This window comes from Gobius niger (assembly GCF_951799975.1).
Source record: "Gobius niger genome assembly, chromosome: 19".
Lineage (NCBI taxonomy): Eukaryota > Metazoa > Chordata > Actinopteri > Gobiiformes > Gobiidae > Gobius > Gobius niger.
In genome coordinates this window covers 22,633,058-22,658,618 of record NC_136870.1, presented here as the reverse complement: position 1 = coordinate 22,658,618, position 25,561 = coordinate 22,633,058, and the positions used below count along the sequence as shown (strand labels likewise).

The following is a 25,561-nucleotide window of genomic DNA, read 5'->3' as shown; positions in this document are numbered from 1 at the left end:
TTTTGTGTGGTATATACCATAAGGTTTCCAAAAACATATAGTTTTCATACTCTCTATGAAAATCCCACAACAGTGGAAATCAAAACATGGTGAACAAGAACTATCAGGATATTTGTTGTCCTGAACAAATATCCTCATTAAACTCACAGAAATAGTGAGGTTTTCAAAAAGAAAGGGGAAAAGCAATATTGAAAGTTGTTTGCCTTGAGGTTTCTAAGGTTCTAGGTTGTTGGTCATCTTGAACCCAAGATCAATTTACTACAGTCGATAACATTTTCCCTCTCATCTCCCTCAGACTTACTTCAATGACAACATCCTGACGTTGATCCGGACGCTGGTGACCGGAGGAGCCACCCCGGAGCTGGAGGGGCTGCTGGCCGAAGAGAACGCGCTGAGAGGGGGCTACAGCACGCCCCAAACGCTGGCCAACCGGGACAGGTGCAGGGTGGCACAACTGGCTCTGTACGACGGGCCCTTTGCCGACCTGGGGGTAAGAGATTCAAGAAGACTCAGCGACACACTGGATGAATGAAAAGTGTTCCAAAATTGACTCATCGTCCCTTTCGGTTCATCAATATTACTGCTTGTTTTCAGGATGGTGGTTGCTATGGAGACCTGTTTTGTAAAGCCCTGAAGACGTACAACATGCTGTGCTTTGGGATCTACCGACTACGGGACGCTCACCTAAACTCGCAAAGCCAATGTGCCAAACGGTGAGAGAAGCTGACCGGTCCCGCTGTAACTCAGTACAGAGAGTCGATCACGAAAGTAACCCTCCCCGTCTCCTTCGCCCGCAGATACGTGATCACCAACCCGCCGTACTCGTTCGAGCTGGTGCCCTCAGACCTGATCTTCTGCCTGATGCAGTTCGATCATAACGCGGGGCACTCCCGCAGCAGCCTGTCCCACTCCTCTCACTCCTCCCACTCCTCAAAGAAGAGCTCCTCTGTGCACTCCATACCCACGGCCAACCGCATCAACCGCAACAAGAGCAGGGACAAACAAAAGTACGTGCACGCTGCTTTAAAGAAAAGTCATGATTGTGGATTACGCAAAAAAAGATCAACTAAAACCACAGTATTTCTCACCTCAACAGTTTGAGCATTGTTTAACCTCTTACCCCCCGCCTGAATACATTTTCTCTAGTTCGGCTTTACCCAAATAAAACCTCTTGACCAACATTTGAAAAGAAAACTGATTGTAACTTTTTTGTTGCGTTGTTGGCGCCTTTTTGTCACATTTTTGTTGTATTTTCGTCACATTTTGTTGTGTTTTCATTCTCATTTTTGTCGGCATTTTGACACTTTTTTCAAGAAGCTTGTAGATTTGGGTAAAGCCAAACTGGAGAAAATGTGCTCGGTTAAAGGGATTTTTGACATAGGGCCTCATTTCCTAGTTATCCAGAGTGTTGCTGATTTCTGGAGATATTTTTTTTAATTCATGCAGTTCTTATATTTGAAGAGTTTCGTGGTGCTAGGCTAGTGCTAGGCTAGCTCACGTCTTCGCTATCAGCTAGCCTGCATTAAAAACAGTCTGACCCAAGCACAGTGCACCTGAGGGAAATCACTTAAAACACCAGACTAATCATATAAATGTCTGTCGATAGAATCATTTTTTTAATATGTCTGACCTTGCATCACATGAATGATCGCATTTTGAGGGACTATTTTCTAGCAGATCACTCCGCCGCTGCGTAGCTTATACAACCACAAAGCTGATGCTGCTCAAATATCAGTTACTGTAAAAGCAAAATGGTAAAAATTATTCTATCGACACAGACATATATAGTGTCAGTGTGGTGTTACAAGTGATTTGCCTCAGGTGCACTGTGCTTGGGTCAGACTGTTTTACTGCAGGCTAGCTGATACCGTAGAAATGTGCTAGCCTTGCACTAGCCTAGCGCCACGAAACTCTTCAAATAAAAGGATTGCATGAATAAAAAAAAAATGTCCAGAAATCAACAACACTCTGGATAACTAGGAAATGAGGCCCTATGTCAAAAATCCTGAAATATAACTTTAAGGCAGGAAGTAAGAGGTTAAAGAGGGCATCATGTGAGGGAAATGTCAAAAACTCAGTGGGAGAAAAGAGAAAGCTTAAGTCGAACCACATTGAAGAAGAAATCCAACTCCCTATGACAGACAAGCTGTAGATCAGGGGGGTGCAACCCTCAGACCAATATCTTGTGGTCCTCAGGCTACTGCTTTTTACTACAAGTTGTCTAATTCTATACAATTATCAAAAAGTAACATTTTATTGTGGGAAATAGCTGGTTTTAAAGGAACAGGCCACAGTTTATCCATACTAAGATACAGTATGTTCTTACCTGAGCTGATATTGATATATGTCTGGTCTTCACCCCGTTGGAGCTATAGGAATATACTGGGAGAGGCCAAATGCTAACAACATCTTTGGTCTTTTTGCGTGACTGAGGGCACACCGTTCTTCCATACTTTGATTTGTTCTTACCTGAGCTTAGACAAGTTGATACGTACCTGTCTGGTCTTGGAAGAGCGTGGTCGCTTCTAACTTCACCCCCTTTTGGAGCTATAGGAATATACTGGGAGAGGCTAAATGCTAACAACAGCTTTGGTTGTTTTGCTTGACTGAGGGCACGCACAAAGACCAGACAGGTACACATCAACTCGTCTATGCTCAGGTAAGAACATATCTTAGTATGGCCTGTTCCTTTAAGGTTCCAAGCCTAAATAAAGCGTATAGTCCTTGTTAGAGGTTTGGGGGGGAATATATGGAATATATGAAATGGAAACATTTACTTTGGAGCACGGCAAGGACTGTTGGTTTACATTAACAAATCCATTTCCTTTGTATTAATGCTCTCCTAATCATCTGTATGGCCATTATGTAACAATGTACATTTTTTCAGCTGCTGACTGATCAGCTGAAGGATTATGGTTAGTAATAATTGCAAACTTTCTTTCATAGTAGATTTACAGTTTAGCAATTTTTTTTAAAGAGCTTTCATCAAATGTTTTTTTTTTTTGCCTCTTAACCCCCAGCTGAACCAAGCGCATCTAAAAGCTTCTGGAGCTCACAGCCAATAGGCCAGTGTAACGCCTCATTCGAAAGCTAAGATCTGCAAAACTGATTTATCGTGTCTTCGTCTCATTTTCGCTGCTCTTTTGTTGCTTCTTTGTCGCTTTATTGTTGCGTTTTTGTCACTCTTTTGTAGCTTTTTTGTGGCTCTTTTTTTTGCTATCTCATCCCATTTTAACTTCACTTTATCACTTTTTTTTGTCGCATGTTTTTTGTGTTTTTTGGCACTTTTTTAGTCACATTTTCTCTTGTTTTCATCGCTATTATGACGCTTTTTTCAAGAAGCTTTTAGATTTGCGTAAAGTCAAACTGGAGAAAATGTGCTCGGTTCAGGTGGGGGTTAAGAGGTTTTAACTTCATTCATATACAGCTAATGGACAAACTAAATCAACACGATGATAAATTCAACCAGAAAGCCCGAATGAAGAATATCTCATGCCGCCGATCTTTTGTGTTACTCTTCCGTGACACTGGATTGTCTTTTGAGGCCTTTTTATCTCTGCATTATTGATCTGCATGAACCTCCGTCACCACATGTTCACCTCCTCCATGAGTTCAGAATGATAAAAAACACTGGGAGTATTCACAGTCATAAGGCCTGTCAGCTCTCATACTCAGTCTCTCTGCTTTACTTTTGTTTTGAAGTGCGTCTTGGATGAGTAGAGTGAGCCAAGGTACGGCGGTGACGGCTTCATAACACCCAGACGTGTCTTTGCTGAAGTAACGGAGCCAAGAGTTTAGTGTGAAAACAGAGCATGTTCTAACATCTGCAGATGGACCAGTTTGATGGTGAATGGAGTTAACAGGAGGGCTTTTTAACACAATACTGACAACTGGATGAAAACTAATGCAAAGAGATGAACAAGACTTTTATTGACAATTGGTTTAACCTGGGAAAAGTATGTGATAATGACTTGAATGTAAATTGCAATCCTTACTTGGGAAAAGCGACAAAAAGTGACAAAATGCAGCAAAAAAGCAACCAAAGACTAACAGAAATGAGACGAAAAAGTGACAAAAATGTGACGAAAAAGTGAAAAAAATATGACGAAAAAGTGACAAAAATGTGACGAAAAAGTGCCAAAAAAGTGACGAAAATGTGACGAAAAAGAGACAAAAATATGACGAAAAACTGACCAAAATATGACGAAAAAGTGACAAAAATATGATGAAAAAGTGACGAAAAAAGGACAGAAATTTAATGAAAATGTGACAAAAAAATGATAAAAGTGTGATGGAAAAGTGACAAAAATATTGTGAAAAAGTGATGAAAATTTAACAAAAATGTGACGAAAAAGTGACAAAAATGTGACAAAAATGTGACGAAAATGTGACAAAAATATGACGAAAATGTGAGAAAAATATGACAAAAAAGTGACAAAAATATGACAAAAAAGTAACAAACATGTGACGAAAAAGTGACAAAAATGTGACGAAAAAGTGAAAAAAATATGACAAAAAAGTGACAAAAATGTGACGAAAAAGTGACAAAAATGTGACGAAAATGTGACAAAAATGTGACGAAAATGTGACAAAAATGTGACGAAAATGTGACAAAAATGTGACGAAAAAGTGACAAACATGTGACGAAAAAGTGACAAAAATGTGACGAAAAAGTGAAAAAAAATATGACAAAAAAGTGACGAAAAAGTGACAAAAATGTGACGAAAAAGTGACAAAAATGTGACGAAAATGTGACAAAAATGTGACGAAAATGTGACAAAAATGTGACGAAAAAGTGACAAACATGTGACGAAAAAGTGACAAAAATGTGACGAAAAAGTGAAAAAAAATATGACAAAAAAGTGACGAAAAAGTGACAAAAATGTGACGAAAAAGTGACAAAAATGTGACGAAAATGTGACAAAAAAGAGACAAAAATATGATGAAAAAGTGACAAAATATGATGAAAAATTTACAAAAATGTGACGAAAATATGAAGAAAATATGACGAAAAAATGACCAAAATGTAACGAAAATATGAAAAAAAGTTGATGAAAAAGTGACAAAGGCGACAGAAGAGGAGCAGAAAAGTGGCAAAAATGCGACAAAAGTGAAATGAAAATAAATGTCAAAAAAGTCACTACAACATGGCAACAATGCAAGGAAATAGATCTGTTTAAATGAGTTTTGTGGGTCCTAGCTCCAGTTTCCTCCTCGCACAGTCACACTTCTTGCTATCGGCGAGCAATAGAGGTCATAGCAGAGAACAGACACATCCATCCGAACTACAGCCATGGGCGACCGCAGTGCAGAGCTGGAGGTTTAATCTACTGTGCATGTTTTTGGGTTGAGGGTGTGTCGTGGAGATCAAGGGAATATCTATAAATCTCTTACAGAAACACGCAGAGGGCATTTGTCGTGAAAATCTTACTCTTTTATCCTTTCAATTTTACATCCAATCCAATCAAAGGGTAAACATCGCTCCAACTAACCATGTTTTATCCCTGAAATAACAATTCATTTGACCGCGTTTGCAGCCCTACCCCTCTAATTAACTTCCCTTCCTACCAAGTGATCCCCTGAATCGGTTATTCTCTCTCTTTTTCCCAAACCCAGAAAAGACATGGTTTACAGATGAGCCCGAGAACCTGCACACGAGGACCACCCCGATCAAAACTTCAAACTCCAATCTCAACCACAGCAGCCAATCAAAATCCAGCAGCATCGTCATCCCACCAATCAGAGAGGCAGAAGACGAGTGCTGACGAAGGACTCCCAACATTTCAGCCAGTTTCCCTTGGGCTTTTTACATTTTTTTTTTTTTTTTGGTGAAAGACAATCAAATTAAAGACTCCATGGCTTCCTTTAATGGAGAGGAGGAACTTATATATACATTTTGAGCTTTTTTCTTTTGCAATTGTTGCCTTTTAAACTGTCAATGAACAACTTGTACGTCCTACTTAACTCTGTATAGGCTGTGTAGTACATTACCGAAAATGGCACCAGTGATTCCTTTGCCATTCAAAGCATTTATTCACAACATTTGTGACAGTTTAAAATGGCCAGAGCCTCTAATACAGGCTCCCTGGCTCCAGCCTTATTCTATCTATAGATTGTCTGTTTATACTTGTCTTAGATCTGCCTTTGGAGAGATGTTGTTGTTCAATGTTATTCCGTCAAAGCGGGTTGCGAAGTCCAAAAAGAGAAAGAGAGGAGTTACAAGGGCTGCCCCAGACGAGATATACATGTTTTTTTTTTTATACCTGTGGTTCTTAATGTTAAGGTTCCTGATCAGCATTAACAAATTACGACAAGCTGCGGCTCAAATTATGACTTTGATTTCACATTTTTGGTTACAGGTTACAAACTCATATATTAGTTCCCCTTTCAAGTACAATCAGGCTCAGGTGAAGATAAACTCAAGACTAAACCGACTCTAAAATTGACCAAAAGTGGACTGAGTTATGTCTAAACTGGGTGAAGCTCCCAAACAAACATTACTCTTCACACCTTCTTAGTTATTCTGGATGAGCAAGTCTACGCTGTTGTATGAAATGGGTGTAAACCATGTCTAAAAAGGAAAAACGTCAGAGAATAAGAGCATAGTACATCATCAATTCAAATGCATAAAGTCTAAAACTGCTGGTGTACCGCCTGACGAAGCCTAAGAACCAGTTTGAAAATCGTTTAAAGAAGAACTAAGTCAATTGTTTACCTTAATAAATCCTTTTTGTAGTCCCTCTGGGGGTAATACAAGTGTTAATGGAGTGATTGGGGGGTCTTTCATCTCCCTCTGGTGTCTCTGGCCAGAAAACCACTTTGCTGCCTCCGGGTCTGAGGCCCCAACACACACTAATGGAATCATGAAAAAGCTAACAGGCTAACGAGCAAAGCTAACTATGGGCTAGCGCCACTTTAGCAGGATTTAGAGCCAAGTTTGAGTGACAAAAAATATCTCCATTGTGTAATTGTAAGCCATGTTTCACTTTTACATTCTATCCAAATTATCTTGTCTTTAGACCCACCAACAACCAAGCTTTGTGTCTTTACTTTGGAGCAGCCCTTGTAACTTGTATCTTCTGTGTCGGACCAATAGCCAACAATATGATAGAGCTGTTTTGTTGACAATCATCTATTCACTCATTGCTAACACACAAGCCAAAATATCCCACACAAAATCGCCATATATTTGCAATTTTAAAGTTCTGAAGAAGAAAAAAAGCCACGAATCGCAAAAAAGTGGGTGCCCCTCCTTCAACCTTCAAGTCCTCCGTTGGCTTCAAGCACTGCCCGACACAGGGTTGTCTTGGAGAACTGCATTGTGGGTATGTTCTCCATGATCAATCTCGACACCATTTCATAAAACAAGCAGCTCTATCATATCTAAAATCATGGCTTATCATTTTACTCTGTTAATTACTTTATGGTGTTTTACTGCGTCGACCACATGGCAACATTATGATTTTGGTAAGTGATTACTTTTGGAGTAAAATATGTGCATTCATGATTTTTTTTTGTTCTGTTTACAAATGTATCCATGAATTGTACGTGGTTTGCAACAATATGGTTATAACTGGCACGTGCACCTTTATTTCCACCAAAGTCGACTTGCATGGGCTGAGCTCGTTTATTTTTGAAAGAAAGTGCGGAAAATAATCAAAGGGCTTTGACAAAACTTACCAAATTGTTTGGGATGAACAATTTTCCTGGCACGCTTTGTCAACAAATCACAATAATTGGTCCAGAAGACAGAATCTCTTTAGTGTTTGAGAAGGATCCAGAAATTATCCATAGTTGGAGAGACTGGACTGGGTTTAGGAGTTTCCAGAGTAGACCTCTATCAAACCAAGCCAGTCCAATCAATAACATTCCAACAAACTCTTGAAACCTAAAGGGACTATACAGAGTTCAAAAATTTTAAAATTATCTATTTTCCTCCCCCTACATGTTCCAGCAATGTCCTAAAGTGTAGAATGACACCGCAACGGCCTCTAAAATCCTGCACTGCCACTCTTCGGGTCTGAAGTGCCGTCATCCACGAGCTTAATATAGAAGGTGGAGTTACACGTATGACCTGAGGTGGCAGTAGTGAGTATAAAATGGCCAACTTGCATCTAGCCCCTTTAATATTGGAGTTATATCTTAAGAGATCTAGCTTATTATAGTTTATACAAAGAGGTGTAGTTATCTCCGTTATCAATGCGGATTCAATGGACATGACTGATCCGTCTAATCAAAACAAACACCAGAGTATGAAGAAATTAAACAGAATGAATAAAAAATCACATATAAGACTTAATTTGTTCTGAATGACTGAATACAAATTTGCATCTTGACTTTTGTATTATTGACTAATTCTCTGGCTCTAGTGGAAATGATTAGGTTTAAGGTACTACATCCTTAAACCTTTGTAATGCCAAAACTCATAGATGCAAAACATATGATCTAAACTTAAGCTACACGAAAGAAAAACAAAATATAATTGTTGATAAAATGTTCTACTTTTAATATGAATTAGAAAAAATATTGGAATTTTTAAATCTGCGAACCTCACTGACTAGGATACTAATATCTTTTTCCAGGCAAGTCGGGAGAAGTGTTTTGCCCAGTGACACAATAACAGAAAGCAGATTCCGTGCCGTACCGTCAAACTGGGTTGTGCACATTGTTTCCAAAGGCCCAAGTTAAAATTATTCCCCAAAAAAGGGGTAAGATTCTGAGCCTAGCCCTGTAAAATACTTTGGTGGAGAGAGGGCAACCCTGTGTGTCACCCACGTGCCGGGCAGTGCTTAGGTCAACGGAGGATCCCCCAACACCCACTTCTGCGAAACGTGGCTTCTATTTACTCTTTAAATTCTATATATTTTATTATTACCACTGTATTTCTTTATGTAGAACCAATATATTATATCGAAGACGAGAAGAGAGGATATCCTAATTAGAAGTCTTAATCTATTTTTATGGTTATATTAAAAATTAATGTATCTAAACAAATGTATAAATCTTAATGTTTAATTTCAAGTGTTTTTTTTTTTTTGTGAGTTGGAAAAGGCGTTTAAGGAGAATAATTCCTGCTTTGTTTTGGATACAAATCAAATACCGTGCTATATTTCATCCAATAATAATGAAAAAACGTTAAATGTTTGTACAGAGAGGTTTGTACATAACCTGTACATTGTTTCATTTTGTATTTTCACAGATTAAACGCTTATGTATGGTGCTCAGAGGTGTGTTGGCATTTTATTTTATGTTTTTAAACACTCAACATATGAAGCACCTATCTACCTACATTATGGCTTTATACAGTCATTTGCTCAAGGCCATATTTTGTACAGTTCTAATTTTGTGATTCAACCTTGCACAGAATAGAGCACTTCGACACTTTGGGTACTCAAGGGCTTAGTAGGGGGTACTCAGAAGTATTTGAGATTGAATAGGAATGTGAAATGGAATACTACTTGTATTTTAAAGCAGTACTAAGTAACTTGTTTACCTTAATAAATCATTTTCGTAGTCCATCTGGGGGTAATATAAGTGTTAACGGGATGATTGGGGGGTCTTTCATCTCCCCCTGGTGTCTCTGGCCAGAAAGCCATGTTTGCAACTTGACTGCCACCGGACCGGAGCCACCAATACACACTAATAGAATCACGAAGAAGAAGCTAGCAGGCTAACGGGCAAAGCTAACTGCAGGCAAGCACCACTTTAAACAGTATTTAGAGCCAAGTTTGAGTGAAAAAAAAATATTTCCATGGTGTAATTGGATGTACAATATCCCTCTCTCTCTTCGCCGTTTCTGTCAGCGTAGTATTTACTCTCACGGATAATTAATATGTTAATAAAATCGCAACTTGCTACGACACCTGCAGTTGCGCTTATGGCCTCTCGGGGCAAGAGTTACTTAGTACTGCTTTAACTAGGGCTGTCAAAAGTAATTGAAAATATAATTAATCACAATTGATTAAAATAATCGCATCATATGTTTTGACCAAACACACTTCTGTATCTGAGCCACACATGACGCGAAAGACAAAGCACTTTTATTACATATTGTAAGCCAGGAGTCTCCAATCTTTTCCCATGATGAGGTACTTGTATGAAACAAAAGCAACAAAGAGCCACTTATGCATCAAAAAGGCTTGTCTAATTATGCTATATCCAACAAAAATATTTTAATTTTGTCCTTATACTCTACCTTATTAACCTAAAGGATTGCAGATTCTGTCCAAAATGTTCAGCAGCAAAGAAAATGTGTCTAAAATGTGACTTATCAAGCCTTGGATGAGCGACAAAGAAAAGGCTGGAGAGATTTTTTTCCCATAATTATGAAACTGTGAATATTTAGTTCATGAAATGTGCAATCAATAATAAAATGCTTTAAATTTAAGTGTTTTATGTTGGACAAAAATCGATAGACAGCCCTAAGCTTTCCCATATTTGATGCATTAACATATCAACAATAACAGCTATACCCAGAAAATGCCCCCTACTTGAAAGATTATAAATATAAACTCTGCTTAAATTTCCTCTCTGCATCACTCACCAATCACTCATTCAGACACACACACAAAGGCAAGGTGAGTGAAGTATCATGCCCAAGGGTACAACAACAGCATGCACTTGTTCAGAGCTGGCAGTGCAGAGTCAGACATATCTTAGCTAATCATTTACTAAAACAATCCTCTTTTTGTAGACATTGATTTGACAGATCAATACACACAATGTCCCGTTGATTAGGACGTCCCATCCTCTCCCGACACACAGGCAATAACACACCTCCCACCTCTCTCTCTCTCTCCCCCCTGTCCCTAAAAGCAGCGCATCTATCCTGGACAACGATCCCCTGGCTGCCTATTAGAGCCACAGGGCGGTCTGACCAAAGCAGCTGAGGGAAACTGACCTTGGATTTGTTTGAGTTTGAGGTAAATTGGCAGAAACAGATAAATCTTTAGCTTTGGGCCATTAACACAATTAAACAAGGAAGCCAGGTTTGTTGTGCTGCCTTTTAAAAGTAGGACGCCATTTCCAATGTAGATCACAGGCCTCTGGCGTTACTGTGGATCTATGTCTGCAGCATCAAGGTTTTAGTTTTTTTTTTTTTTTTTAAAGGAACAGGCCACTGTTTTTCAATACTGAGATATGTTCTTACCTGAGCTTAGACGAGTTGATACGTACCTGGTCTGGTCTTTGTGGGTGCGCTCAGTCACGCATAACGAGCAAAGATGTTGTTAGCATTTGGCCTCTCCCAGTATATTCCTATAGCTCCAAACGGGGGTGAAGTTGGAAGCTACCACGCTCTTCCACGGGGACGCACAAAGACCAGACAGGTATGTATCAACTCGTCTAAGCTCAGGTAAGAACATCTCAGTATGGAAAATCGGTGGCCTGTTCCTTTAAGAATACATTTTAATGTTAAAGGAACAGGCCACAGATTTTCCATACTGAGATGTGTGTCTACAGAGGGACGATAGAGAGCATCCTGACCAGCTCCATCACTGTGTGGCATGGCGCCAGCACTACCTCCTGCCAAGGAGCCTCCAGCGCATCGTGAGAGCAGCGGAGAAGATCTGTGGAGCCCCTCTCCCCTCTATTAAGGAGATGTCCTCGACCCGTCTCACCCGTAAAGCCGTCAAAATCACCAGGGACCCTTCACACCCATCACACAGTCTCTTCAAGGTTATGCCGTCAGGGAGGAGACTGCGGACTCTACGGGTCAGTTCCAGTCGTCTGAAAACAGTTCCATACACTTGTTCTGCTTACTGCCCAACTCCTGTTCTGAAAACTGCTGTCCAAAGCATAGTATTGTCTCACCTACATGACTGCACTATAGTGTGGTCCAATGCTACACAAAAGCATCTTCAGAAACTTCAGATTGCTCAGAACAGAGCTGTCCTTTCCACACTAATGTCCGTGAGACGCTCAGGAGACTGTCTTGGTTAACGGTTGAGGCCAAACTACAGGCCAGTCTCCTCATGTTCATGCACAAAGTTTTGATGGACAAACAGCCCAGTTTTTTGTTTAACAAACTCTTATTCAGTGAGTTTTGTCACAGATTTGTGACTCGCCAAGTGACGACAAACTCTTTGGTTGTTCCCAGACCCAAAAGTAACTCAATGAAAAGAACTGTTCTGTACAGAGGAGCAAACGCCGGGAACTCGCTTCCTTTTAATATTAGAAACACTAAAAGTAAACCACACTTCAAGCTGAAAGTAAAAAGTCAATTAGCTCAGTACATGTGAGCATAGTCACCATGTCCTATATATGTCCTATAAGGCTGTATGATTATATGAAATGTGTAACATTCATGTATTCTATTTTAACTGTTTTGTAATTTTATATTGTGTCAGGACCCCAGGAAGACTAGCAACCACTTGTGGGCACTAATGGGGATCCGAATAAAGAATAAAGAATAAAGAATAAAGAATAAAGAATAAGGACTAAAGAATAAAGAATAAAGAATAAAGAATAATACACAAGGCCATCAAGAAGCTGAACTCCCTGAACCTCCCTCCCACCCCTCTTCTTCCTCCACCCGCTCCATAATCAAGGACAAGAGAAACATCATTTTAAACCATTCACATGGTTTGACAAATAAAAAATCTTGAATCTTGCGTTTTAAACCCCCCAAAACAAAGCAAATTACAGATTGTGTTTCATTAATAACAAGCTTATTCAAAAAGTAAACATATCTACAATCCCCTCCAAGCAATTCTTTGTAGCTAAGATGTGACCAAAATAAAATCATAAACTTAAGCTACATCCTTTATTAAGATATTGTATTAAAACTTACACTTTTCCTCTATATTTATGTTGTAATCTACAGAAAAAAGTTTAAATTCTGACGTTTTCTATGTGCATAAATCGTCCTTGTTTGCGGACACACCTCTCAGCCTCCGCCTCCTGCTCCCCCGATATCAAAGGGCCATCCTAATGTAAAATGCAAATATCCTGTGGCGGTAAAGATGGCGCTGCCGCTGTGCTCGGGCTCACACTCTCTTTATATATCTGCGCTGTAAAAGCCCCAAACAGCTGTGCAAACATGTGGCTCTGCTCCTGTCAGCACTGCATCCCCCTCCAGAAGGCAGTATATTCTCCATAATAGCCCTCAGACACATGTCCTCTGCCCCGGGACGCCCTGAGCTGCAGCCGGAGCATCTGAGAAAGAACCTGAAGGTGTTGAGGTTGTATGAGAATGGTGCAGATCTTTAATAATGCATTAGTGTAGATGCACTTAGTAAATTGTTAGTGGCCACTTCTGTTTCTACTACTAAATGTGTCCACATGTATCGCCTGTAGGATATTCACTCACTGTTCAGGATTATGCGGTGGGGTCCCTTAAAGTTTTGGAATTCCCTTAAATGACTTGGAGATGACGCTTTTATAAAGTGGTTCAAATCTCAAAAAACAAACAAACAGATTTTCGTTATTGCGTCCATGGGCAAGACACAGACACACGGACACACAGACATTGCCACAATAGACAATAAACCCCAAATGAATCCAGCACATTTTCTCAAATCTAAAAGCTTGAAAAAAAGCATCAAAATAGCGACGAAAACATGGCAGAAAAGCACCAAAAAAGCAAAAAAAAGAGAATATGCAACAAAAATGCTTAAAACTGTGACAATAGCACAGGGGTGTCGCATATATTGTAAAGGACTGTGACCTCATTAATAACGGGTTACACTTAATGTGCTTCATCAGCCTGTGTCACATGTTTCTCAAAGTGCTACATGAAGTCATTATTCATTACTATTCATTAAGCTACTATTGTAGCCACAGCCGCCCTATAGGGCAGACTGACCAGTTACCACGTGGCTACAATATGCTGTTTGTATCCTGATCTCTTATTATGTCAGCGTCCTCTGCTGGTCACGTGTGGGATTCTTTCCTTTTTTTAAATTTAAGCTGCCCCCTAGTGGCTGGAGTGAGAAAACTGGTTGTTTCTTAAAAAATCCATAACTCCTCACAGGAATGGGCTAGAGACTTACTTTTTTTTTTTTTTGACATACATTTTTGACAGAAATTCATGCTCCTCAAGGCGCCACGCAATAAAAAATGAGACAACGAAGTGCCAAAAACGTGACAAAAATGTGGTGAAAACACAACATAAAATGTGCCGGAAAAGCAAGAAAAAGTGATTATCAAAGAGACGAAATCACAGCAAAAATGTGACAAAATGCGACATGACAGAAAAGTCTTAGCTTTCAAATGAGGCGTTACACTGTTGCTCTCCAGTGGAAATGCTCGGTTCAGGCAGGGGGTAAAAGGTTAAAACTGGTGCGATTTATACTACGAACAAGTAAGAAAAATGCATAAAAATCAAATCACAAGCCTCCGCTGCTGCCTGCTGTCAATCCACCCAGATCTACTGAAGTAAATTACCCAGAATGCCTCGGTTGTAAAACAGCAGCTAAGGTCAGACCTTCCTTTTGTCTTGCCTCTCACCCCCCTGGATGTGTAAATCAACCGTGCTCCGGGCGATATATACCCGTATACGCATCTACAGGGAGATCAATGCATCAAAGAGAAGAGTCAATGGAGGTTAGAGCTTTACCTTCACACAGAATCACAGGAAAGGTCAGGACGAGACCATTTTAATGATACAAAACCGCGTGGGATGATGGTAATTTAATAAATGCATTTAATGTAAGTCGACTGAGGTTGTGGTTTTAAGCTTGGATTGCAGCTCGAGCTTCACTTTTGACCCTTTACGTTTGAATATGGCATAAAACACGGTCTAATGGGATTGAAAACAACAAAGGAATAATGGCTATAGACTTAGATTAGACTATAGATGAGGCTACAGTGTGGCAGAGTGGTTAGCCTGTCAGCAAATAGAGGTTGTGGATTCAAGTCTAACGCCTGGCAGCAAAGAAAAGAGATTAGCGTCATGTCATTTTGCACCCACAATTCAAACTCCTTTATAGTGTCAGAGTTTCAACATACCGTGATTGATTGATTGATTTTTATTAGTGATTTTCTTACCCCGCTGTTCGCTTTACTCTCAGGTGAACTGAAGTGCTGTCCTGGCTCAAAACTATGTTGTGTCTGACTCCTATCTGAACCAGCTGTTCCAGTGTGAATCCCCCTCCAGGTACAGCACATCGCCGCTTCATTCATAAAGCAGGGTAGGCAAGTTTGCTTGATGGAGAGCCAGTTTTCTTCATCGTCAGAAGACAAAGGGTCGAACATCCCAAATATAGCCCGAAGTAAAACAACTCTTTCAACAAATGCCAGTGTTGTGCATACATGACTTAATTGAGTACTTTACCTCTTACTCAAAAGGGTATGAGGTAAAGTACTCTTGAGCATTACAGTGTGACACTTCATTTGGTCCTTTCTACCGTGATTCTGTGAGTATGTATAATCAATTTTTTGCTGTTGTTTCCTTTGTTTTTTTTTCCTTTTGCACTATGTTCCTTTGTATTATTTCACTGCATGGATTTTGGGAGTGGGCGCTTATAAGCTCTTGCTTCAGCCCACTCCTTTGGCAGATAAACAAATAAACTAAACTAAACTAAATTTGAAAGCTAAGACGTACAAAACTAATAGGTACAGACGGCATCTCTGGAATCGCCCATGATGGTCATGTTTGAAAACAGTTAAGGGGGAAACATTTGGAGAAAAATCTAAACTTTCTCTAATTATTCAAAAACTACTTTAACAAAGGCTGAATTATGAATACAGTTTTCTACTGAATAAAAATACAAAGACATGGAGAGGAGAAAAGTGGTTCAACAGCCCATGAATACATGAATAACGGAGAATGCTGATGCTAATGCTAGCTCGCGCTGACTTTCATTTTTTCGCTTCTACTGTTGTGACTGAACATCCATATGGACCCGATGCAGCCTTGACTTTATTTGTATGTGATGAATACGTTGATATTTCACCAGAAAAAGGCTAACAAATGTGAAATAGCTAAACCTGGCTAAATCTCGCACAGTTACACAAAGTTAACCGAGTGTTCCTTAATGTGCACTGTCCTTGTCAGAAACTACACAAGAAACCATTCAGTGAACTGTAGTACCCGTCTTCCTCTCCAAGATGGCGGCACCTGCGACCACACCCAGTCCACATTGGGGCTTGAACTGCACTCTGGGCCTTTCTGAGCCTCCTCCCTTTGTTTGTCGTGTGAGTAATGCTTTCTTTGATGTTTTGCAAATGTAGCAGACCGAGGCAGTAGCCCACTTGTTAACTGCATTGCTTTACAGTGATCACAACGCCACTCTGAATTGTGGGTCAGAGAACCCAGTATTGACTTTACCCCACGCTAAGGTCACACAGGTTCGTTGGACTAGGTAGAACAGAGACAGGTTAATAAGAAAAAATATTGTTTTTATTACTTTGGATTTAAATATATTTTTAGTTCATTTGAGTTGAGAGCAGGTTACATGAGCGGTGCAAATACAAAACTTGCAGATTGAAATTAAAGAAAACAAAAACAGCAGAGAAAACCCATTGCTAGTCAAGTCCTTGCGGAACGGCTGGCGGCCCAGATTCAGCAGCCCCACGTGTCCATCACACCTTTTACCTGGAGTGACGGTCCAGCAATGGATGAGGGGACTGACGAGGGGCGGTGTGAGTCCGAAGCCCTCTGCCCTAACAGACCACTGCTATCAAAGAGGTCTCTGAATTTGGGCTGTGCAGGGTTGCGATGAGGGATCAACATAGCGACGAACAGACTTGCATTTTCTCAGAAGGAAGGAAGGACCCTGTTTGACAAGGTTAAGTTTTAGTTCAACATAAATTCGAAGCTACATACGGTTTGTGAAGCGTCTGCAACAACGTACCGTGGGATAAAAGCGAAGCGCTCACATTACGCACACCTGCGCGACACAGGGCTGCGACCCTCCCCCATGGTGACAGCACCCGGAGAGCAGGACGCGCACTGGACCCCGCGCTAAAAACAACCAGGTTTTAAACTAACATACAAATAAAAGTAAAGGATGTTGTCACTTAACTCACCGAAAGCGCTATTGAATTGCTGGCTTTCCGCGCACAAATTCGGCCACTGAAGCGCATGTTTGGCCCAAGGTAGCCGGCCTAAACAGTGGAAGCCCTCGCTTCCTGTGTTCGGCCACGCAGCGGGTGACGTCAGAGGTGAGAGGTCGGGCTGCGTAACGAACCCTCCTTTTTATAGTGCGCCCTCTCACCTCGTCAGGCACTACGTGCAGGAGCGCAAAGGGCTACCCTGTCACACAAAGTTATGTTTGTACATACATTTGTGAACTTATGTTGAAACTTAGTTTGAAACTGATATTGTTGCAGAACCATGGCAGCTAACTTAAATGTGGAGGAATAAATTAACTATCAACTTAAACTATGATAACCGACTTCTGGTGGTTTGTGGCTCCAGTATGAACTTTAATATCCTACAGTCCTCTCCAAATAAATAAACAAAGCAAAGTATTCTATACTCCCCCTCGGCGAAGCCACGCCTCCTTCTATGACACGATGCTGTCTGTATCTATCTAAGCTTCTTCCTCGTTGTGATTGTCCCGGTTTTGTCCTTTTTGTTTCTGTTTTCATCATGTTTTTGTTGCTTTTTTGGCACGTTTTGGTCACATTATTGTCGGCTTGATCACAGTGAGAAAAAAGTGGCAAAGAATGAGACAAAAAGCAACAAAAATGTGATTAAAAACGTGACAAAAAAGCAACAAAAATGTGATAAAAACGTCATAACAAAAACAACAAAAAAGCTTAGATCACTTTAGCAGGTCTTAGCTTTCAAATGGCCTAGAGTCTGTAAAGTCCAGTTGAGAAGTTTTTAGATTTGGGTAAAACTGGAGAAAATATGCTCGGTTAAGATGGGGGTTAAGGGGTTCAAAAGTCAGTATTAAAATGTGCCAGTCTTTTGAACGACTTTTTTAGATGAACAAATCCCCCATAAACAAACCAAAAGTTTGTAAAAGCACGTCAAGCTTATTTTGTGGTACGTGAAGTAGGCACCACATAGATCATGAGCCGCGGTCGTGCCTTTAAGCTCTAAATGTTTATGTTTTTTTGTCTATAGGGGGAAAAGTCGAAAACAATCTCGCCCGTTGAGCTCCATAACCTTTAACCATCTCTAAATCCTTACTATACCCGGCAAACACTCCGCCATGCCCAATATTCTCAAGGACGCGCGTTGACCTTCAGCATAAACCCAGCCCAGTTCAAAGTGAGTAATTTGGTGGAGGCGGTGGTTAAATCCATCAGATACTGGTTCAGCCTTGAGAGGGTCCGAGCCGCCGTGATGTATCGCTCCTGCCGCTGAAGGCTGGAGGTCGTCTGCTCTACATAATGCATGAGCCCTCACTCTCCCGAACCTTGGGATGAAAATTTGACTAAGTAAATCAGAGCCGGGCCTGGCGTTTCCATTAGAGTCTGTGCGGGGAAGACACATAAATCACCGTAAATAACATGGTAAAGGCGAAAAAAAAGAAACGTGACACTGGGTATTTGTGAAGTGGGGTCAAATAAGAAAACAGTTTCTATAGAACCATCCAAGTCTCTTCTTCACAGGCCAGAGATGTTGAGCTACAAGGTTGTAGAGCGGTTGAATAGTTAAACATTCAAGATAATAAATCCAGTAAATCAACACCGCTGGACGTTATTTAGAAGGCTGCCATCTTTGCCCTGTGAAGAAGCTTTGATAAATCTTCAAATGGTCGAAGTGCATCAGGTTATTAAACACGTTTTCACAAAAAAGGCAGATACAGAATGTCAGATTATTCATCTCGGTTTGGTGGAGTGTCTGTGGCCTCATCCTTGAATAGCCTGTGTAATTTGAAATATTTTTTGTGCGTAATGGACCTGCTGATGTGCTCCATTCACTTAGTTTGGGAATGTCCTGAAACATAGTCATATAATAGAGTGACTTTCCTTCATTTCATCTGGCAAAACATTGAGAACTAACTTACAATGTTAGCCTGAAAGTGCTTGAAATGCCATGGAAAAAACAAAACCATTACAACAAATACAGTAAAAAGTTATATAAATGAGTAAAACATGACTTACGTTAAAACTTACGTTAAAATGTTCTGTGTTTAAAAGCAAATACTGAGTTCTGAAATTAATTTTAATGAATGTAAATTAGGACATGAGGCTAAAGTGGGACATGGTTTTGGAAACAGTGGGCAACATCAGGCCCGGGAGCCAAATCTGGGCCCTCCAGGAAAGAACCTCTGGCCCCTAGGAGGATTTTGAGAGATCATTTTTTCACAAACCCCCTCCTGGAACCGTCGCCTTAACGTGGTGGAGGGGTTTGAGCACCCAAATGATCCTGGGAGCTCTGTTGTCGGGGGCTTGGTGCCCCTGGTAGGGTCTCCCATGGCAAACAGGCCCAAAGAGCGGTTCAGAAGCCCCATAGGGGAGCCATAAGGGGCCGGTGCAATCTGATTTGCGCAGCTTGGGGTTTGTAGTATAAATTATTCCGGTTACTTTGTTTTACTCTACGCTTGATACATTATAAATTTAGTACAATGTTAAGTGCTATGTACAGTAACAATGTGTAATAACTTGTACCAATGTAGTACATACACAATGTAATAAGACATAAGACCCTCACCTTAAAGTGCATATGACAGGTTTTAATGCTTTTGAAAATATGACTTTCTAAGAAGGAAAACATCAGTTGCAAGTTCACCACTTGCATAAGTCTCAGTTTGAATCCGTGTTTAAGCTGCTCAAGATGTTAGCATGCTATCGGCTAGCAACTGTCATTGGCTTCAACACGATAAACACATGTGTGGCTTACATCTATGACACTGAGGAAATACTACAGTGACAGCTCTGACCTCTGTCACATGTTGTAGCCAAGGCGAGATGTTTGTGGTTCAGGGCTTTGGAGAGGTCGGCGCTGAGATGTTGAAGCTAAATGCAAACCAGTAGCATGCTAACCCACTGGTTTATAATAAACGTGCGTCTCCGGGGCCGTGTTTGTACTCTTATCTTCTTGAGCAATGATTACGAGTACATAGAAATGCCACTGTCAATCAGCTGTCTTCTTTTATATGCTGACTAGAGATATTATTGTTACATGTTGTAGTACTGCATAATTCTACTTTGGTATTCAAAATGGCCGCCATAACAACAAAAGTCACATGACTGAAAGGCCTGTATATTGCTTTATTAAATTGGATGTAAAATAAAATTCACTGGGGCAGCACTAAAATGCACTAAATTATAGGAAATAAATGTGCAGTCTTGCTCAGTGCATTTAAATGAGCCCTTTGTGGTAAATGTCCGTGCTTTAATGGGTTATTTTTTAACTATAAAACTGTGGGGGGCCCAGTCATTTGTTTTCTTTCAGAACCCCGAACAGCGCCCCTGTCTATAGGCGCCTAATTTTGACTCATTATGTCACAAATTATTTCTCGCTCTCAAAGCACTGATTAAATAACTTGGCGCCGTAGTTTCTTCTGATTTACCGTCCAATAAAACATCCCCCACAAATAAATCTCCCCCGCGCTCCCGCCGCGTCTCCCGTTACGAGCGCTCCATATGCCGCCGAACCATATGTCGAATGGCTCCCGCTCCGTCTGAATCTGAATCTTCGTGACAGGGAAATAAAGAGGTTTTCAGAGCCGGTCCATTCGAATAGGATCATTATGGGGGTTATTGATGACGTTAATTGCCACATTATGGACTGGCTGTCTCGTCTCCTCGGGGTCTGCGGTCTGAAGTGAGCCGACAGGATCGTTATAACGTGTGTCCTCCATGATGAATGCCACTGTGCGGGGATAGAGCCGTCTGCTTTCTCCACTCCAGAGGCTAATGTCTTACACTGCCACGACTACTGTTTATTTAGCCTTTATTCAGTTAAAGGAAATATATGAGACGCTGTTTCCTCGACACTGGTTTTCTTCTAAATTGGTTTGGGAAATGCAAAATATGAGCCCTAAAGGGACAGGCCACCATTTTCCCATACTGAGATATGTTCTTGCCTGAGCTTAGACGAGTTGATGTGTACCTGTCTGGTCTGTGCGTGCCCTCAGTCACGCAAAACGACCAAAGATGTTGTTAGCATTTGACCTCTCCCAATGTACTATAGCTCCAAACGGGGGTGAAGTTGGAAGCGACCGCGCTCTTCCACGGGCACGCACTGTTTTGGTTACAGCCCGGAGCGCTGGTTGATGGGAAATCCTAGCACGGAAGATGACGCACCATTAACTCCCGCCTCCCGTGCTATGATTGGCTCGTTTTGGTTTTGCCAGTCAGCGAGATTCAAATCACACAATTCCAGACTGTAGCCCCATGTATCTCTTAAAGGGGCTAGATGCAAGTTGGCCCATTTATACTCACTACTGCCACCTCAGGTCATACGTGTAACTGCACCTTCTATATTAAGCTCCTGCATGACGGCACTTCTGACCAGAAGTAAAACTTTTTGATTGACAGTGCAGGATTTTAGAGGCAGTTGTGGTGAACAGGTCTGGGCTCATTCCACACATAAGGACATGGCTGGAACATTTAGGGGGAGTAAAATACTTCATTTTAACATTTTTAAAGTCTGTATAGTCCCTTTAACATAGAGGATCAGTCTGGCTCGTGCCAGGCTAGGTCAGTCACCTCTAGTATTCTTTGCCAAAAACGTAGACTAAAAATAAGCTTTGGCAACATAACATAGTCCATGGTTCTTTTGTCAAGAACATACTATAAGTATTAATTATAGGTACAACAGGCATGTCCAAATATGGAAAAAAAACTAACTGATGATGATCAAATACAGTGCCTGCTTAGCACAATAATTCGCCAATAAAATGTGTGAGTTTCATCACCTTACCAGGGTTAGTTTGCAAGTTATGTAAAGAAATGCACCATGAATTTAGCCAGACTTGAGTCTTTTTCAGACTTCAGAGAAAACAAGAAGTTGAGAGCGACCGGTCTCTACTGATTGGTCGAATGCCACAGTAGTGGGATCTGTGATATAGGGTGATCTCTACATGCAAATAGTCATAACACAATTGCAATGATGAAGTTAAAAGGTAAAAAATCTAGAACTGACAATGGATTTGATTGTATTACTCAAAGCGACCAACAGTGAGCAGTGAATGTTGCCGCTCTTCCCCAACTCCCCCTTTAATGAAGCTGCTTACAGATTCTGCTTCTCTTCAGTGGGACGTTGAGGGCGATTGGAGCTGACACGTACCAAACTCGGGATGTCCCAGAGCCATTTTGAGAGGCTGTGCTCCTGTCTGCTCCTCCCCGTCACTCCTCTGTCCCGCCATCACTGAGACACATGTCACAAACCCTTAAGTGTCTGCTCTTTTCTGTCTGCAGCCGAGCAATGGGAACGGAATTGATTTATGGGTTTTAGGAGCTTCGACTTTATTGTCCCCTCAAGGAAATTCCACCCTAAAAATTGAGCACTGGTTTTAGTATTGATCACTCGTTCTATGTCTTTTACTTCATTCTTGAATTCCACATTCTATTTTCAGCTGATTGGTCCTGCTATCATTTAATGTGAGCTTTTTATAATTAAACTCTCTAACGTTTTTGAATTTAGAGTGAACTGTCATCCTTGGAGTAACATATTTGCGAGAGAAATCCCCAACATCAGTGCTATAGCAAAAAGAAAATGTATCTGATATTTTTTTTTTATTAACCAACTTTTGAGATGCTAACGACAAATTCAAATGTTTAGCTGAGTTAAGCGCTAATCAGTGATAAAATACCGTTTTTATTTGATGCTATTGAAATCCCACCTTTACAACATTAAAACCACATGAACACAAACTGTGTTCATAGTTACCATAGTTACCACAATAGATTTTTTATGTGCACCAACTCCATTTTAAATCATCTGAGCTGACTCTGCCAGAGAAATTTAATTATTCTGGATGGCTTCTAGAATAACAATAAGTAAAAAGGAGCTAGTATTTTGAGCGGCTCTTTGAAATGACCCCCAAAGACCCATTTGTTTTTTGTTTTCTAAGCAAACAAACAGCTAGCTTATGAGCTTAAGACATTTGAGACAAATTTCTTCTCCTGAAACACTGCAAGTGGCACTACAACAAAAAAGGGGACAAATGATGGGGTATCTGGGAAAAATTGAGTTGGTGCAGGTAAAAATTCTATTCTGGTAAGTAAGGTTATAGACTGGGAAGCTTGTTTTCCTCGAGATAATGTGGCTTTTCATCAAATAAAAGCCACACAAGCCTTCTATCCATACTATTGTTCTGACTAATGTTTGTTCACTGGAGAAAAAGACTGATTATATCCGTCTACTACGCTCTTCACCATCTTCTGGTGAAAGGCTGTTGTGGAGCTGAGCGGACCAGTGCCGGACACCACGCTCTGGAACAGGGACAGTCCCAGGAGGCGGTGCATTGTGTCAGAGGATCACTGAAGCCAGTCCTCTGGTGCCCCCGGCCTCGAAAAACACGCTGGTCAGGTTGGCCCAAAATGGCAGCTCGCTCAGTCGCAGTGGCTCAGGACTAACCCAACACCTGAACGCAATTATCTGATTGTACAATGACAAATAAAGCACTTACTTATGAAGAACCAAAAATCCCATCACAAGCACTCCCTGGCTGATGTCATGATGGATTTACTGGACTTCCATCCATCCATCCATCCATCCATCCATCCATCCATTTTCTTCCGCTTTATCCGGGGCCGGGTCGCAGGGGCAGCAGTCTCAGCAGAGATGCCCAGACTTCCCGATCTACGCACACCTCCTCCAGGTGTTGTGGAGGGACCCCGAGGCGACACCAGGCCAGCTCGGAGACATAGTCCCACCACCGTGTCCTGGGCCTTCCACGAGGCCTCCTCCCAATAGGACATGCCTGGAACACCTCCCGCAGGAGGCAACCAGGAGGCATCTAAAACAGATGCCCCACCTCAGCTGGCTCCTTTCGACATGAAGGAGCAGCGACTCTACTTTGAGCTCCTCCCAGGTAACTGAAATCCTCACCCGATCTCAAAGCCCAGCCACCCTGCGAAGGAAACTCATTTTGCGATCTTGTCCTTTTGGTCATTACCCAAATCTCATGACCACAGGTGAGGGTGGGAACGTAGATCGATCTGTAAATCGAGAGCTTTGCCTCCGATTCAGCTCCCTCTTCACCACGACAGACCGGTACAGCGACCTCATCACTGCTGATGCCGCACCGATCCGGCTATCGATCTCACGCTCCATCCATCCCTCACTCGTGAACCTGAGATAGTTGAACTCCTCCACTTGAGGCAAGGACTTCCCACCGACCTAAAGAGGGGAAACCACCTTTTTCCAGTGGAGAACAATGTTTTTAGCTTAATTCAAACTGCTTCATTGACATCTCTGGTGCATCGAAGCGTCCAAAAGCATCATGCCTAAGATAGTATAAAACCTGTAACTGGACTTTAGCTGCATGACTTAAGCTTTTGAAAATATATAGATCAACATTACTCTTCTTCTCCTCTTGCTCCGGTCTCTCTTCTTCAGGTGTGGACTGTGGCAGCTGCTCTCAGACTCTGGAGTGTGTTTACTGTGAGCTGCACTTTATCACTCGGACATCTGAACATCTGCCTGCTTTACTACCGCTGCAGATCCTCTCTTATGCCCTGGGACTTACTTACTGCTTTTCAGGATGGCTCAAACTCAGGATTTCAGCAGAGCCGTATCGTTGCTGCAATCGTTAATGCGCCACAGAAAACGGCTGATAAACTTATTCTTCATATCCGGTGATGGATTTTGTCAGTGTGATTTAGTGCAAATTGCGGCCTGTGTTTTGCTTTTGTGACTAAACAGGGACCATCTGTGCGGTTTCAAATCCAGACTCCTCGATCAAAGACTTCAACATCTGCGGAGTCTCACTGGGACCGAAAGAGATTAATGTTCGGCTGTGTTAATATTTGACTGAAAACCAGAAGGAATCAGCCCGCACAAAACACATTATTTATGATGTAAAGGAGGAAAATGTCCGCCTTTATTGTGGCGTGTTGACAAAGTGATACAAATCTCACAGATAGAAGGTCCCTGGTTTTGTTTCCTGGGAAAAGCTGGGGACTGCAGTTTGCAATGTTCTCACAGCTTGTGCCTGTTAATCCTTTTTAAACAATAAAGTATATCCTACTTGGCCTTGTTATTGCTGAAATGATGGATTTAAGACTTTTGGGTCCCTTGATGACAGCAAATAGTTAACTCAAATGTATAAATTTTGCTGCAAATTTCAACTCATTTAGCCCTGAGTGTGCTATCTTGTATCCCGAAGCTTTGGATCAGCAGTCCATGACAAATTGTAAACGAAAAGACACCAAAATGGGTGTTGCAACGACTAGCGCTAGTGCTTCACAGCTAGAAGGTGCGGGTTCAGTCTGGAAGGGCCATTCTAGATTAGGGTTTGGGTTAGGGGCCCTAACCTTAGGATTAGGGTGTGGGTCATACATTATGTCTATGAGTGTCCTCATTAAGTACAAGAAGTTCCTTCAGTGCATAAAAGCTAAGGTTGAAGCAGAACTAAGTAACTCTTGCCCCTAGAGGCCATAAGCAACACTGCAGGTGTTGCGGTTTTTTACTCATTACTTGTCCGAGAGAGAAATACTACGCTGACAGAAGAGACAATGGGAGAGAGGGATATCCAATTACACA

The 25,561-nt window shown here is 41.3% G+C and overlaps 1 protein-coding gene and 1 long non-coding RNA gene across 9 annotated transcripts in view; one reads left to right on the top strand and one right to left on the bottom strand.

The window, feature by feature from the left end:
• Positions 1–6,323, top strand: part of LOC306978522 (calcium-activated potassium channel subunit alpha-1-like) — a 149,789-nt gene extending 143,466 nt beyond the window's left edge. For 6 of the 8 annotated variants that reach the window (XM_079577106.1, XM_079577109.1, XM_079577111.1 and 3 more), the window contains 4 exons: positions 296–490; positions 595–713; positions 798–1,007; positions 5,617–6,323. In XM_079577106.1, coding sequence (XP_079433232.1) covers positions 296–490; positions 595–713; positions 798–1,007; positions 5,617–5,638 — 546 coding nt within the window. In that variant the 3' untranslated portion in view covers positions 5,639–6,323. Of the gene's footprint in view, positions 1–295; positions 491–594; positions 714–797; positions 1,008–2,887; positions 2,916–3,702; positions 3,732–5,616 lie in introns of those variants that run through there. The other 2 variants (XM_079577112.1, XM_079577108.1) reach the window with 2 other exon arrangements.
• The window catches only part of LOC306978673, a 222,654-nt gene continuing 198,465 nt past the window's right edge, over positions 1,373–25,561 (bottom strand). The window contains exon 3 of the long non-coding RNA XR_013793910.1: positions 1,373–1,512. This is a non-coding gene — a long non-coding RNA (uncharacterized lncRNA). The remainder of the gene's footprint in view (positions 1,513–25,561) is intronic.